The sequence below is a fragment of the Protopterus annectens genome, chromosome 7.part0 (genome assembly GCF_019279795.1).
Source record: "Protopterus annectens isolate FY-2018-M chromosome 7.part0, PAN1.0, whole genome shotgun sequence".
NCBI classification, from domain to species: domain Eukaryota; kingdom Metazoa; phylum Chordata; order Ceratodontiformes; family Protopteridae; genus Protopterus; species Protopterus annectens.
In genome coordinates this window covers 1,678,016,569-1,678,033,376 of record NC_056739.1, presented here as the reverse complement: position 1 = coordinate 1,678,033,376, position 16,808 = coordinate 1,678,016,569, and the positions used below count along the sequence as shown (strand labels likewise).

General features: G+C 37.9%; 1 protein-coding gene across 2 annotated transcripts in view; it reads right to left on the bottom strand.

Annotated features, from left to right (window-relative positions):
- Positions 1 to 16,808, bottom strand: part of ACAN (aggrecan) — a 538,406-nt gene that overhangs the window by 374,724 nt on the left and 146,874 nt on the right. For both annotated transcript variants that reach the window (XM_044078192.1, XM_044078191.1), the window contains exon 4: positions 5,702 to 5,876. In XM_044078192.1, coding sequence (XP_043934127.1) covers positions 5,702 to 5,876 — 175 coding nt within the window. The remainder of the gene's footprint in view (positions 1 to 5,701; positions 5,877 to 16,808) is intronic.

Genomic DNA, 16,808 nt, shown 5'->3' with positions numbered 1-16,808 from the left:
TTCTCAGAATGTGTTCACAAATCATTTATGTATAATACAGGAAAACTGTAGGGTGTGTATTCCTTACAAACACTGCTTATTATACAGGATTATGGTACAAATTGAGTGTAAACACTGCTTACAATTTACACAGCATGCTGACATGTTTCTTTTTAGAATTCACACATTTTGTTACAGATGAGATCAGATGACATTGTTCTTAGAGTGGTTAACCATTTGGAGTATGGACTAGTGGCTTTATATTGACTAGACTGTATTTGACTGCTTGCCCTTGCTAACCATATAAAAGATAAACTTTTATTTGATCTTCAGAAAGGGTATGGTTATCTCTAGTGTGGTATTGCATCTTGTTGACTGGAGAGACAATGTCTAGTTTGGTTTGTCACTGTTCTTATGTCAGGCTTGCTTACACAGATGTGATCTGATACTGTTAGTATTTAGCATCATAAGATCATAGGATGTTTCTAGGCTAATGGCTCTAGAGTTTTTTATGCCTAGCCATTCATGTCCAAATTTTCCAAATTATCAATGTCCACAGGCTAGAACAGATTTGATATATGCCTGTGCCTCAAGGCATCTATAAACTGCCTCTGTCCATAAGGGCCACAGGTAAAAATTCAGGGGTGAATTTGTAATTTCCCATCCATTGGTTCAAACTTCATTTCAATAGACCTTGGGAACAGCGCTTTTCCAGATGAATGGAAAGTCTGTTCCAGAGAAGGGGTAATTACTGAGACACATACCTATCCCTGCAACATATTTTGTTTATGTAACAGACAAGATTTAGATCCCTAGATTGGGTAAGTCTGGTGCTGTTCATTTTGCAAATGTATAGCAGATCCATCAGGGCTGGATAAAAGAATGTCTTATAGGTTAGACATAGATCACACCTCAGTAATTTATAGGAGACCAAGCACAGGGACAGAGCTTTGAGGCAGCCCACATAGGACATATTATTTACACCCTTTATTCTTTTAGTGAGGAACCTTTGTGGATACTCTAATGAGGGATGCGTATAGTGGTACTATGATCTCCTTAGAACCAGATGCTATGTCCTTACTTATAAGCTGTGCCATGCGGAATGATTTTCTCACTACTATGGACCCATTGTGATCAAAGTTCAGGTTACTGTCAACCTGACTTTCCATGTCCCTTACCACTGGATCTGCTCTTAGGGGAATGTTATCGTTGTCATATGCAATGGTGGTCATCTTCACAAAGGGTATAATTTTTCAATTTTTTACATTGAGTTCTAGACCATAGTTCTGACAACAGTAATTTGTCTGTGTCAGACCATCCTGGAGGATATCTTTATCTTTGGAGGATTCCATGATTGCACCCAGCTTGCAGTCATCAGCAAATTTGGTCATCCAATGGCCCTCTACATTTGAATTAACTTCAGAGAAGTATATTCTAAACAGTAGAGGGTCAAGTACCACATCCTGTGGGACACCACTAGTAATAGACCTCTTGATGGAGGTGAATTCCCGCACCCTAATTTCATGTGTCCTGTTTGTGAGCCATTTTGCTGTCCATTGGGGGATGTAGAAATGTACACCTAAATTTGTGAGTTTGTCTGTAACACCTGAGTGAAGAGATGAGCTTGACAATCAACACAGGGTGCTCTGGACATATTAACCATGTCAGAGGTATAAGCTAACATAGGTCTTCTGGTATGGCATTTTCTGGAGTCAAAGTTCACTAAGCACCCACAGATGTATACCCACTTTCTTTTCCTCTATAAAAAAATTAAAAAGATACCAAGTTAAGAGAACTGATGCTTATTGCAGAGATTTTAGCAGAGCTGGAGATGACTGAAAAAAGCTGGGATCAGGCTGCTGAAACTTAATGTATTCTGTCAATTATAAGGTAGCCTTTTAGAAAGAAAAGTTACTCTCTCCACAGCAGTATTAGATCAACCTTGTTCTTCAGGACATTGGAAATTAATTTTATAGCTCACTCTACTTTCTAAATCAACTTTATGTCAGAAAAATATGATGAGGCAGCAGAGTTCACAAGTAAGATTTCTAGAACCACTGCACTGACCATTAAAGCATCAGACAAAAAGAGCTTTTCACTTCCTCACTGCTGCTTAGGAATGTTTTGGCCTTTGTGAACTTTAGAAAATCACTAAATGGTTGTTTGGCTGAATTCCACATGATGTAATTTGGACTCAGGTTGATCAAGAATAATTCTGTACTTTTTGACATAAAAGGCCCAGTTGTCTGGATGAGAGCATTGATTTATCACCCTCCTTTGAAGTGGATGTGGTGGATCTTTATTTTAAAAAAAAATATCCTTTGACACTGAAAAGCTTGGAAACAACAGGGCTGCCTTTACTTCTTTTTTTTTTTGAAAGGATGGTAATTGTGTACTTAATTGTTCATCATGCAGCTTATGTACAAACTGGATTATTTTAGCCTGATATAGGCATCAGCAGAGTTGCAAGGATATTAATATATTATAGCAAAATACAAACCATTTATTTAGTTTTTTTTAAGGATGGCTGATATATATGGCAAACTCAATATACACCACAAGGGTATGTACCAATGTGGTTATAAGATAACAGGTCAAAGGTATCCAAAGGCTTCATACAGTGGTTACATACGAAAGTTTCTCCTATACTTTTGCTTCAGCTATAGACAATCATAGGAACAGTATGACATTTCTAATTTAATACAGCAGGTTATGACTGGGTCTCCAATAGTAACAACACTATTAAAAAACTCCTTCAGAAATTGAAACCATGTACCAATGCTCCAGATAATATCCCCTCTTACTTTCTCAGTATAGCTGCTGAAACTCTTGCCTATCCCATTAGCATTTTAATTAACCGCTCTCTACTAGAACACACAGTTCCCCAAATCTGGAAACAAGCCTTTATTATACCTCTACATAAAGGTGGTAACAATAATAACATTACTAATTTCCGCCCAATAGCCATCCTGTCCCCCATCTCTAAACTCTTAGAAAAATGTGTCCAACTTCAGTTCCTTCCCCACCTCCTAGACAACCATCTTATAACTCCCACACAACATGGTTTCAGACCCAATCATAGCACCATGACAGCCCTCCTCTCTTTCCTTGAGGTTGTAAATAAAGCCCGTGACTCTGGACAAATTGTTTCCACCTTACTTCTTGACCTGTCCAAAGCCTTCGATACCATCTCACACAGCCTGCTCTTAAACAAACTTTCTAATCTTCACCTATCTTCCTCCTCTTTAAACTGGTTTTCTAGCTACCTATCTAATAGAAGTCAAGCTGTAAAGTGGAAAAAAGCTACCTCTTCTTTCCTTAGTACCCCTACAGGAGTTCCCCAAGGCTCCATACTGGGTCCTCTTCTCTTCAATATCTTTATAAATGACTTCCACAAATCAATCCCTTTCTCTAGCATCATCCAATATGCAGATGACTCTACTATTATCTGTTCCGCCTCTTCTATCTCTACACTACAAAAACTTACTCAAGATGCTTTCTCTTCCACAGAACAATGGATGCTTTGTAATCATCTAGCTCTCAATGCTGCCAAGACCAAACTCATGTTATTTACCCTTCTAAAGTCATCCCTCCTGACATTGGTACTTTCTCAATTACTACACAACACAACTCACCTCTTGAACTTGTGTCAGAAACCAAACTACTTGGGGTCCAAATCGATAACCTACTCAAATTTAACTCCCACCTGCAAATTAACATCAAAAAAACACACCAAAAACTTGGCATGCTTTACAGACAGAATGCCTACCTCACATCTGCCACTAAAATCACTCTCTCTACCTCCTTCCTAATCCCATCCCTGCTATATGGTGCCCCACTACTAACTAATCTTCAGTCCTTGTTAAAGAAACAACTTACTTCCTGCTATAACAAAATTGCAAAATTCGCCACCAGCCAAAAGTCCTCCACCCACCACTGTCTCTCCCTCCATAACCTAAAATGGCTAAAACTTCCCAATCAACTAACTTACACTCAACTAACTCTAGCCCACAAGCTCATTCTCAACCCTTCCCTCTGTCCCTCTCTTTCCTCTGCCTTTACTATGCACCAACCTAACAGAGTTCTAAGGTCAAATAATCAAAATCTACTCAAAGTACACAAACCAACTCATCCCCCTGGCAAAAACCTTCTTTCCTTCAGCCTTGCTCGCCTGTGGAACTCCCTACCACCATTCATCCGCACCACCTCTAACCACTCTGCCTTCAAAAAGTCTCTCCACCTTCATCTTGCCTCACGGTGGGAATGCTCTTGTTCCCACCCCACATAACTAGCTCTACTCGACACCTGTAGCTATGAAATTTGTTCTCTAATCAGTTTTAATGTTTTACATTTATTCATTACTCGAAGGCTTCTTCTTATTGTATTAACTGTTATGATTGATTTCCTGAATGTGACTAGTTCTACTTTTTAGTATATAGAACTATTAATAATTCTCTGTACAAAAATTGTTACTGCCAAATGTTGAAAATACATTCTGTTGGAGCTTTTCTCCCCAGGACTCCATTGAAAATGGGTTCTTTAAGGCCCAATGGACTATCCTGGTAAACCAACGACAATAAATAAATAAATAAATAAATAAATAAATAAATGTGTTTGAGATATGGATGCCAAGAAATTCTCCATGATAGCAAATTAGCTCTTATTTAAATAACTCACTTACAGACTGACATACGTAAACTAGCGTGGACATAGCAGGAACGGCATTCAGGGACTGGTGAGAATGAAGGAAAATCCCTACTCTTATAGCCAACTTTAACATCCTTTAGGAGGTGTATAACATTTCTTATACACCTTTGAAAGAGCTGTTACAATCTCCCACTACAGTAGGGAGTAACAGGTTTATCTTTTTCCCAGTTTTGGACTGGAATCATGGTACTCCATGCACTACAATGGGTTTACATATAATTTCCATTACTGCTGATAGCTCTGGTTGATGTAGACAATTTCAAGACATTTACTGAAAAAAAAAAGATTAGAAGAATTATTTTAGCGTCCTTACCAGATCTCCCATAATTTATATGAATCCTTTGAAAAGAGGCTATGCCTAGTCAGACTAGCCAGGTCAACAAAAGTAAATAAGAAATAATATTTAATTGTATTAGTTATGATAAACAATACTGTGGAATATAAAGTAAGTACTTTACTCTTCCATGCATGTACAATATGAGATGTAAAATGATCCCTGTGCTACAAAAGTAAACCAATTAATTCTAATTTCAAAAACAGACTGAACCTTAACTTCACAGTGTTTGGTGTGCCAGAGATTTAACAGCTGTGCTTTTGCACAAAAAATAGATCAAAAGCATTCTCCTGTAATAACTGCTGTATCATTCCCTACTGAAATTTATAGTGTTCTGTAATTGCTGCTGTAATGAATCACTGCTGTATTGTAATGCTTACTGTTTTAAAATTTGTATTGTCTTGTAATCAATACTATTATATTGTTATTTCTGTCATTATATTGTAATTCCTGTTGTAATTGTATAGGTGGAAATCTTTTCCATGGGCCTCCACTGAAAAGGGTTTCACCATTAGTCTGACTATCTCAGTAAGCAAATATAAGCAAGCAAGTAATAAATAAATAAAAATACAGCTATAAAAAATACATAACAATGTTACAGATCAATAAGCTACCTGAGAACCACATACGATATAAGGATAGGAGAGGTAATAAGTGAGGTGAGTGTATTCTAGTACATACCTGACAGTCTGATCCGCCAGCCAGCCAGCATCGCATTGGTCATATCCATCATCATAAGCTGCTTGAAGCTGCTCCGGAGTTGCAATGACAGCACTGTTCTCAATACATGCCTGTTGTGCCTTCTCAAAATCTAAGGTGTACCTGGTGGATATGGCCCGGTAGTGGAAAACAATTCCTGGGGGTAAGATAATTGCCAAATTTCAGTACCAGAACTAAATAAAAAGGGTTGATTGTATTCAAGAAATACATTGTATGATAATTGAGAAAATACCTGACTAATTTAGTGTGACTAATACTATACAATGGTCTGGTAGTTTAGGAAGAACAATGCAACAGAAAAAAAGCAAATAAAATGATAGCTGGAAGTTTAATATATGGAAGGATTTGAAAAGTATCTTCTATTATCAATGGAATCTGATGTGCAGACAATCTGTCATAGAACAGAATTTTAAGACTGTTGTAGCCAATAAGGTTTTTACTGAAAAGTTTAAAAATGCAATTGGCAGGTATGTCTGCTCTGCTCTTTAACTTGGGGTAATACTGTCTTACAATATTTGGAATTATGCCATTATTTCTTTTAGATACAAAAATTGATGTACATGCAGTATCTTATTGAACCAGGCCCTGAAATTCTCAACTGTTGGAAAAGCCATTAAACAAAAACAGTATTACAATAATTATCTGCTTAATCCAATAACATATTCAGACCCCCATGACACATAAACACCAAAATCTGAATAATAAAACATATCCCATAATGTTGATTTCAGAAGAACACAAAAAGTTAATATAGGACACTGCAAATAGAACATAGAATGCTTCTGAGTAAAAAGACTTTCATAGTGCCTGGAGAAATTCCAAAGTACTGTACAGCTAAAGAGACTGAATTTCAGCCAGAAAGGCTCTGACATTTAGCATTAAAAAAATATCAGTTCATGCAAAGAATATGCAAACTATGGTCAGCGGATGGCGCAGTTGTGCAGCGGCGACTTGGACGGCGCAGTGGTGCAGCGGTAGTGTTGTTGCCTCACAACAAGAGGTTCTCCGGTTCGATTCATGGCTGGGGTGCCTTCTGTGCAGAGTCTGCATGTCCTCCCTGCGTTCGTGTGGCTTTCCTCCTGGTGCTCCAGTTTCCTCCCACATTACAAAAACATGCATCTGGAGCATTTCTCCCCAGGCCTCCGCTGAAAATTGGCTTTGTTCCAAGTCGGACTTTTACGGTTAACACAAATGTTAAATAAATAAAATAATAAAATAAACTATCATGGATAATTCATCTGAAGCATAGGCAGAAACTGCACAGGGCCATAATACAGTGTTGTGTGCATATCACCGTATCAGGTATCTATGTCATTATGTTATAGTTCATATGTAATCCTTCAATGTTCTGAGCAAGGGTACATTTGTGTTCCTAAGTTTGTTGCCTCATGGGGGTGTCCCAGTTAAATGAACAGCAACTTTTAACATCAGTAGGGGGTCTGAAAGAGTAAGGGAGTTCAATAGAATAGACTGTATTCATTTTTATATGCAGAGATTTTCTATTAAGATGCCACAGACAGTAGGATGAACTTCAGCTGGATATTTTAGAGTAAGACTGAATCACTGGCAATGAAAGTAAAATGGCTTCCAGCCTGTTCTGATTGTTGTGAAGCAGGCTGTCCATAGAATCCCAAAGCAAATACAGCTGGAGACAGGGCAGACTTATTTTACAGCCATACAGAGGAAAAAAACATCTTTGAAACTACAGACCAATTTTCACAGATGTCAAAGTGACAAGGTACAGTAATTTTATATCCTCCACTGTAAGTATGATAATAGGTTATACTAAGTAAGTTTCCTGAATAAATATGCCTAGTAGATTGTGTCAAACACCTTCTCCACATCTAAGAAAAAAGAACAATATATGGATAGTGTCTTCTGGCATGTTTTTGCATTAAGGTGCATAATTTTAGTAATGTTTGTTCAAGGTGGTTATGCATGGAATAAAGCCACACTTGTCATTGTAAATGAAGAAAGCCTATTGTCCTGTATATCCATTTAAGTTATAATCAAAATTTAACATAACTATTATAAGCCTCATGATCCCTAGAAATCCCTCCTTTTTTTGCTTAGGGACACAGTGACTTTTTTCCATTGAGAAAGATAAATAAGTTAACTGCTCAAAGAGGTAGATTTCCCTATAGCTCTTCTGTCAACCCATGTTAACCTATATGGGCCTGAGACCTTGAGTGTCTTACGTTTAGTGCTCTGCAGAATAATTACTGTTTCTGACATAAGTTCATAATGTTGTTGTATGATTTAATCCATGAGAGATGGAATATGTGAATTTTGCTGGAAATCAAAAAGGAATGCCTGGATTAAATCACACTGAAAAAATGTGGTATATCGGTCTTTAAAGGCTGTTCAGAATATTGTTTATGCATAAATGTTATTTTATTTGGAGAGCAATGGATTCATGGGATCTTTAGAAGTTAATGATCAAACTGGTCATCAAGAAGCTCAGCCACATCAACCACTACTGGTGTGAGACCAAACTTTCCCCATGTTAAGTATGCTTTCCCAAGAATTTTCATATGAACATTTATGATCTATCATTTAGATATTTGCTAGGGAAAAAACTCTGCTTGATTTGTAATGGCAGCCTGTTCCACAAACTTGTATTACATACCTGTGACATTATCTGGTGAAGTTGATGTAGGAGTACAGGGTTCAGGCCTCTGGAGAGCCTGCTTGCTTTACCACTTGTACTACTTTGATGAAGGAGTTTAAAGAGTGTGAGATCATTCATAGCACTGAATGCCAATCAGTGATCATCCTTCAGGATTCCCTATAGCACTGAGTGGAGGAGAAGTGCTTTTAATTTGTCATAATAGCAAAAGGTACTGACACCTGAGATCTTTTTTCATGAGGAAACTCGAAAGTTTCTCAAGTTGGTTTATGTGCTTAGCAAGGTACATGCCAAAGGGAACACTGTATTTAATGATGAATCTAATAAGGGAAGAATAAAGTTGCACTATAACTTCTATAGATGTTGTGGAGATACCACTTGGGATGAGCAGGGTAAAAGGATTTTCTAATTAGCACAGACATGATGGCCAAAAGACAGTCTATTATAAACAAAGATACCCATGACCCTGATTACTGTGTCAAGCTTACATGGAATGTTATTTATATGGAAAGCAGGCATAACACTAGATTTACCAAATAAAACTCAGCTGTATTTCTTTACACTGAAAGAAAGCCCATAATTAACATACCACACATTTGCTTGGAAAATTTAAGTAACACAATGATATTTGCTAATTGCCCCCAGTTTGCAGTCATCAGCACACTTAGTTAGTCCATTGATATTTAGGCTCATGTCAGAGAAGTGCATACCAAAGAGAAGCAGGTCCAGGACAGAGCCCTGTGGGACACCACTGATGATGTTTTTTTTTAGATCAAACATGGCTGACCTTAACTATATGGTCTCTGTCTGATAATCAGTTGCCCACCAAGTGAACTATGTATAAATTAATCTTGAGATGGGAGAGTTTGTCAATAATCTCTGCATGGGGGATAGTCCAGGTCTAGGTAGGTAATATAGACTGTATGACCTTATCAGTGGACTTGTACACCATCTTAAAAATCTCTTCAAGTTTGAGCAGATGTAGTCCTCCATTTACATATACAAACTGTTGTGGATCTGGGGGTATCAGGACAGCTGCATTGTTGTTTGTCAGTTCATCTATAATATGTTTCATAACCTTGCAGATAATACTAGTGAGAATAATATGGTGGTAATTCCCAAAGTCAGCACAGGTGCCACATTTATGCAAGTGTACCACAACAGCTGTTCTACATAACTCATCAATATAACCAGTGTAAAGACTCAGCTTGAAGAGATAATAGAAGGGTTTTGTTAGCTGGAACTAACCCGTTCTGAGCAGACAATCAGGAATATTGTCAAGAACCATGGAAGTGTTGTTTTTTTTTATTTTGGAAAATAGCAACTAGACTCAGTCCAAATGAGTTCCAAGACACAAATGCACTTTATAAGCACTTACACGAGTGGATGGATCATGCAAATGTACTTTATAAGCACTTACATGAGTGCATGGATCATGCAATCCCTAACAGAACCAAAATGCTATTCTCCTAAAAATGGAAGGCAATCTAGCGGACCCCTGCCATAAAAAACTCTACAACAGAAGAAAGAGACTGTTGCAAAAAAGTGTAAAATCCCATGATTGGGGGCGCTCCCTGGTCAGCCTCAGTAAAAAGCTGAGATCCCTCATAAAATCCTCCAAAGCTAGTTATGAAAAACAATCACCACTGATTCTAAAGACAACCACAAAGCATTCTACAGCTATGTTAGGAATCTCAATGGCAACACTCAGATCTGCTCTGAGTTACAGCACAATGGCACTAAAAATACAGAACCAACTGATATTGCCAACATCCTGGCAGATAGGTTCAGTGCTAACTTTACCCCCCTCTCACCTCCTAAAGGACACATATCTATACTGGAAGAATGCAAAGTTCCTGTAATCATGGCTGCACAATTAAAAACCACACTCTCCAAAGCCAAGAACACAGCATCCATGGGACCTGACAACATCCCAGGCTGTGTTCTACATGAACTACAGAACAAACTGGCACCCCACCTAAGTACCATATTCAATCATAGCCTCACCTCAGGCTCTGTGCCCACTGAATGGCACACAGCAATGGTTATCCCACTCCACTAAGGTGGAGCCATCAGGGACCCTGGGAACTACTGCCCCATTAGCCTGATGAACCTAGTCTGCAAGGCTATGAAACATATCATCATGGAACTTATAAACAATGAAACCAGTAATCTCCAAACTGTGAGACCCACCCAGTTCAGGTTTGTAAAAGGCAGATCATGTCTCCTAACCCTGATAGACTTCTTTGAAGTGGTCACCAAAGCCATAGATGAGGGTAAGGTGGTTCACACAGCCTATCTAGATCTCTCCAAGGCTTTCAACACCATCCCTCATGCTGGAATTATAGACAAACTCACTAAACTAGGTAGAAATCCTTATGTCACAAGGTGGATTGCCAACTGGCTCACTGACAGAACCCACACTGTGAAAGTAGAAGACTACAAATCCAACTTAAGAGCAGTGACAAGTGGAGTATCAGAGGGTTCAGTCCTGGGTCCTCTCCTGTTTGGTATCTACTTCTCAGAAGTACAGGCTAACACAGAAGGTCTTTGGCTAACAAAGTTCACAGATGACTTCAAACTAGGAGCCATATCGGACAGATGCCTAGTGTCAAAGCCATGGCCTCAAGCTCAATGCCAAAAAGTGCATTGCCATCCCTTTTATAAAAACTCTGTACCAATGAGCTACCACATAAGTGATAGTCTACTAACACTGAAAGTGTGATAAGAGACCCTGGGACACAGGCGTACAGTAGTCTCTCCTTTGATAATCACATTACTACAGTAGTCAGGAAATCCTTCTATGTGGCACACCTCATCACAAAAGGTTTCTCATCCAGGAAAAAAGAGGTAATTGTTCCCCTCTACTCCTCACTCATTAAAGCATTATAGAGTACAATGCCCTTTTTGGTATGCACCTCACAAGTCATCTAAAACAACTAGAAAGGCAACAGAAATACCTCACAAAGAGGATTACTGGCCTCAAACAGATGCCCTACACAGACCATCTCAAAAAACTCCAGCTTTACTCCATCGCATATCGCCTACTCAGAGGCGATCCCTGCCTAACATACAACGCTATGTCAAACTCAGAGCTGTTGGACATGCTCCACTTAAAGAAATCCCAATCCCTTAAAGCTGCACAGTCTAGGGACCTAAACCTTGTCACCACAATAAACAGAACATGCTGGAGGGATAGATTCCTGTCCCAGAGACTTCGCATACTCTGGAACAAACTACCTATCTATATCAAAGAAAGCTCCTCATTAGCACTCTTCAAGAAAAATCTTGATGATTGGATGGCTCTGCTCGACAGGGCACAGGAAAATCATTTTCTTGGGTGGGGAAAGCCAGGGTATCTTTTTGGCTAGGCTTATATAGGCCATAAGGCCGATAGCCTAGTACCTACCTATGAACCTATGAAGAGAAGCAGCGTGAGGGGATATAGGAGCAATGACTCAAACCTGAAACTTGCAGCACTTGGCTAGGTGATTGTAGGCAAGGGATGACATAACATAAGCTAAAAACTGAACTTATCAAAAATTGTAGCAGATTTCTTGAAAATTAAATTCCTTGCATGCATCTCCAGATATCTTTTAACTGTCTGTATTGGTTATATATAAGTTAGAGACTGGTTGAAAAGAAAACTGCAGATACTTCAGCTATGTGACCCATTTCTTGAGCAGGACAATTAGTGTCTTTAGTGGAGAGTAGATGTTGTACTGGATCTGTAGCATGGAGGGATAAAGCCCTAACTATGACCTTGATGGCCAGTGTACATTTAGATGCCAGGCACTACAATCTAGGATGGGATGGAGAAAGAAAAGTTGTTTACCTCCTCGCTTCACATTACTTGGGGAGAAAGTATAGTCTGAGTGCTGCATTGGAGGGGCATTTCCTTTTATCAGGTGGAGACCAGTGGGATAGGAAGTCATCTTACAATTAGGCTAGGTGAGTGGATAGGACATGCTGAAAGCACCACTGACATCCCTAGTGTAAACCTTATGGCTCACAGTAGTCTATTAAGTTGAATTGGTTATGTGCAGGCAGAAATATACAAGCACAGACACACACATGCACACATACACGCACGCACACACACACACACACACACACACACACACACACACACACACACACACACACACACACACACACACACACACACCAGTTTATTACATGCTTTCAGTGTGATAAATGTTTGATAGGATGTTCAAACCTTGGTAGATGAGAAACATGGCTACCTATGAGACCTATCATAACATTTTGTCTGGAGATGAAGTCCCACCCCAATAAGGGAGAGAGTCAGGGCATTTCCCATAAAGTAAGGGCCCTAAAGGTAGAAAAAAGCTATAGACCAGCGTCAACAGGGCTGTAGTTAACAGTGGCTAAATCTGATATATTAGTATATTTAAGCTGAGTTATGGTAATAGGCCTGATCTATTTTTGTAGGTTTATAGTGTGTAGGGGGTAGGCAACATAAGAATGAATGTAGCATTTGTACATATCTCAGGAAATGTGGGACATTCTTGAGCAAACCATTTAGAAGTCTTTTGAAAGTTTTTTGTCCATTTTGTTTTTTGTTGATCAGCCCACTTGGGAACAATTGCTCCTTCTCAGGAGCAACTCGGGAGCATTGTGCAGGTAAGTGACTTACTCAGAGTCACAAAGTTTGCAAATTAAGGTTTTTGTCTAGGGGAATGGTGAGTAAAACCTGAAGTGAGAGTAAAGGGTGCAAAACCTAAATCCAGTAATTTAAGGTTTTTGAACATGTTCATTCGACTTTAAAACAAAAATTCTGGTCAGGTGCAAAATGTTGCAGTCTGAAGAAGTGCTGATAAAGTCAAAGTCCAGTCCTCGTGATTTCCCCAAATTAATTGATAAGCTGAGAATATATAATTGTATGTCCCTCCTTAACTTACAGACTAGGTTATTGGTATATAGACTGCAGCAGGCAAAGCTAGCTGAGCAGAGCTTGACATGGAGCCCATCTGCAACTTGTTTCACAGCCCTACTAGGATCAAGGAACAGTGTAATCACGTGAAAGTCATTCAGCCCATTTATGAATAAAATGGCAGTGCCTGACAATATCTTTCCTGATGGGAATGACAATGAGCAAACAAATGTGAAGCTCCTGCTTGACAATTTCAGATGCTCATTAGGTGAAAATGTGTTTCCTAAAGTAATAATATATATATATATATATATATATATATATATATATATATATATATATATATATATATATATATATATATATATATATATAGGTTTAGCATCATAAGGTCGATCCTGACCCCATCAAATGATGGGATCATCGACCTACTTCCATGAAACCCACAATGTCGAATTCTGATGTCGAAATATGACTCACCGTAAATGGAATTGGCTTTAACATGGGTCGATATGGGAGCGAGATTTGTACCTCGACAATGTCAGGTTCGACATTGTCGCCATTCAGCCTCCAGACTTTGACTGAAGTGGCTTCAACCCTATATATATTTTACTGAGGGACTGTGGAGATGGGGGCGGGTTGAGACCACACATGAGGATATAAGTAGTTGTCTCTCAAGTTAGTTTGGGAATCTTTAAAAGTTTAAACTAGTTAGACCAATTCTAACAGCTATGGCCATGCATGAATTAATGATTATTTGTGCTTGTGCAATCTGTATGGCAGTACACATTACCCCCAGATAGGAGGACCATGCACCCCTTTAATAAGGATAATAACAGACCTAGATGTGGTTTCTCCTTGAAGTATAGTAATAACATCAATTCTGTTCATGAGGTTATTAGACATAATTGGTTGATACTTTGATCAGATGACACTATCCGAGAGGTATTGGGTGATTTTGCAAGTTTTATTTTCAGAAATAATTTGACATTAAAAAGGGAACTCTGCTATAAACCTTTTAAGAGGTCTAGTATGGTATCGTCTAGATATGGTAATTTTCCTTGTAGGGCCTATAAGGTTTGTAATTCTATGTCATGTAATAATAGTTTTACACATCCTGTTACCAGGAAATCTTATAAGTTTAATGTATATGCTGACTGTAAGTCAACTAATCTAGTCTACCTAGCAGTATGCTTTGACTGTGAATCATTTTATGTAGGTAAGACAAATCAGAGATTAAAAGATCATGTATTACAGTATCTTGGAGACATCATTAGAATGAGCTGTTTAAATGCATTGTATAAACACATTAAGGATAATATGGGGCATTCTTTCAAGTTCACTGTTATAGATATTATTGGTGAGTCTGTTAGGGGGGAGCAATATCGTCAACAAAACAGAGGTTTCAGAGATGAATTGGATAGCTATGTTTCAGGCCCTTAGAACTCCTGGGCTGAATTATACTATACCTTTAAAAGCTGTTTTGAAATATAGACCTTTGCATCATTAATTGCTTGTGGTTTTTGATTGGATGTTTTATTTTTTAAATATGTTAATATTTTGTACTTCTTTAGGATCTGATGAAGCATATTATGTGAAAGCTCTTATCATTCTTACAATAAATTACTTTTGGTTTTATGTGGTTTTTGGTTTTATGCCTTTAGCCTTGGTGGTTGGACTGTGCTTTGTCTGTTACTCAAGAACTAACATACATTATGGCTGTCTTGTGAATAATGGTTTACGGCTCCTACTCTTCAGTAAAGTTTTCTGTTAGGCTGCCATGTAGCTGGTAGGATGAGAAGAATATTTAGCAAAATATTTTTTAACAAGTCCTTAGTTTTGTTGAGTGCTCAGCTGGTAGACATTCAGAGCCACAGTAGAAGTGAGTCAGATTTCTACTTATGTGAATAAAGATACCTGAGGTGGTGTTTCAACTTGTTTGACAGATCCTGTTGAAAATGCTCACATTATTATCTCTGCAAGTGAAGTGGAGAAGACAGGTGGTAGAAATAACTAAAAATTAAATATGCATCACAATGCGTCAGAATCGTTTTATTTTATTGCGAGCACAACTTGGCTGAAAATGTGTTCTCAAAAGTAAAAGAGGCAACAATTGTAAAAAAATGGTTATCACAAGTATGGAGATTAAGATAATAACAGCATGTCTGCAATTAATGTAACATTGGTTAAGTATTACAAATACATAAGTTAACTTTTTCACATGAACATTATTTTCATAATGTACAATATAATTTGAGTTGTTGAGAAGGCAGAGAAGAGAGGAAAGCAAGGTAAGATAAAATGTGAAGGAATGGCTTGCAGGATAGGTGATGTGGTTACTGGAAATGCAGGCCCACTGGAGTTATTTTAGTAGGTGCATTTAAATATCCCCCATGAACTTGAAGTAGTTGGTAATGTATTCTAAGTGTGTTTAGAGAGATTGCCAGAGAAAAGGTGCAGTGATAGAGAAATAATTTTTAATACAGTAGAGGTTAGTTGTAATTTTAGTCAAGTATAATAACATGCCACTTCCCAATTTCTGATATTTCATTACTCACCAGAGGCAAGGTGCATCATTTGTAGCTAGTAGTTATATGTAGACTAAGAAAGAAAAATAACTAATTTAACAGAATTTACAGTGTCGTGGTATCCTCACATTCATATGAAAATGTAAGGCTATTAATTTTTCTTCCTATATCCTAACTCTATAAAGTCAGGTTTCATAAATTAATCAAACCCCTACATTTGTTCTCCATTGTTATTTTGGATGTGGATATCTGTGTTCTGTACATTTAGAAGAAGGGGCATTCCTGTGTGTTATCCAGTATCTGATAAGGTCTAGACAATAGCTGTCAACCTTTTTGTTGTAGTGGAACCCTCCAGAAGACATCATTACTGTTCATGTAGCCCCACATATTCCAGCACTGTGACCATGTAACTTTAGAATAATTTTCAAATAATTTCAGAATTATAAATAAAATAATAGCTAAGCAGAAAGATCCTATGAAAATAATACAAGTGCATTTATGTAATTAGTAACAAATCACACTATAATTTCATTTTTTAAATTTGTTTTAAAGCATAATGTTTAAACTACTTTGAATTCACTAATGGAGTGAGTCAGAGTAAGGAAATTAATCTGTAGCAGTTGTATGGTTAATTTTAAAACCTGAAAATCATGACTTCTGCGCATCTACTGAATCTGTGAACAGAAATGTCTGTACTTTTTCTCCACTGAGCAGACAGCATCTTTAACATTACAAGAAATATATGGAGGAACTTCTGTTAGATGGTAGAGGCACTCTAAGGTATCAGAAAACCCTGTCTGAAAACCATTGGTGCTGTAGAATGTCATTTTAAAATGTATTTGGAGTATAGGGTTGCATGCTTTAGGTGTTGTCCTTTGGGTGAAAAATATAGCTTAAGTCTCATATGCCTAAATTCATATTAGATCTAATGGCTAATAAAGATCAAGTGACACTCTTCGATACACTTACTTCCCACAGTGTGCATGTTAGGGTTTTGCAAGTCAGTATAGGTGCAGC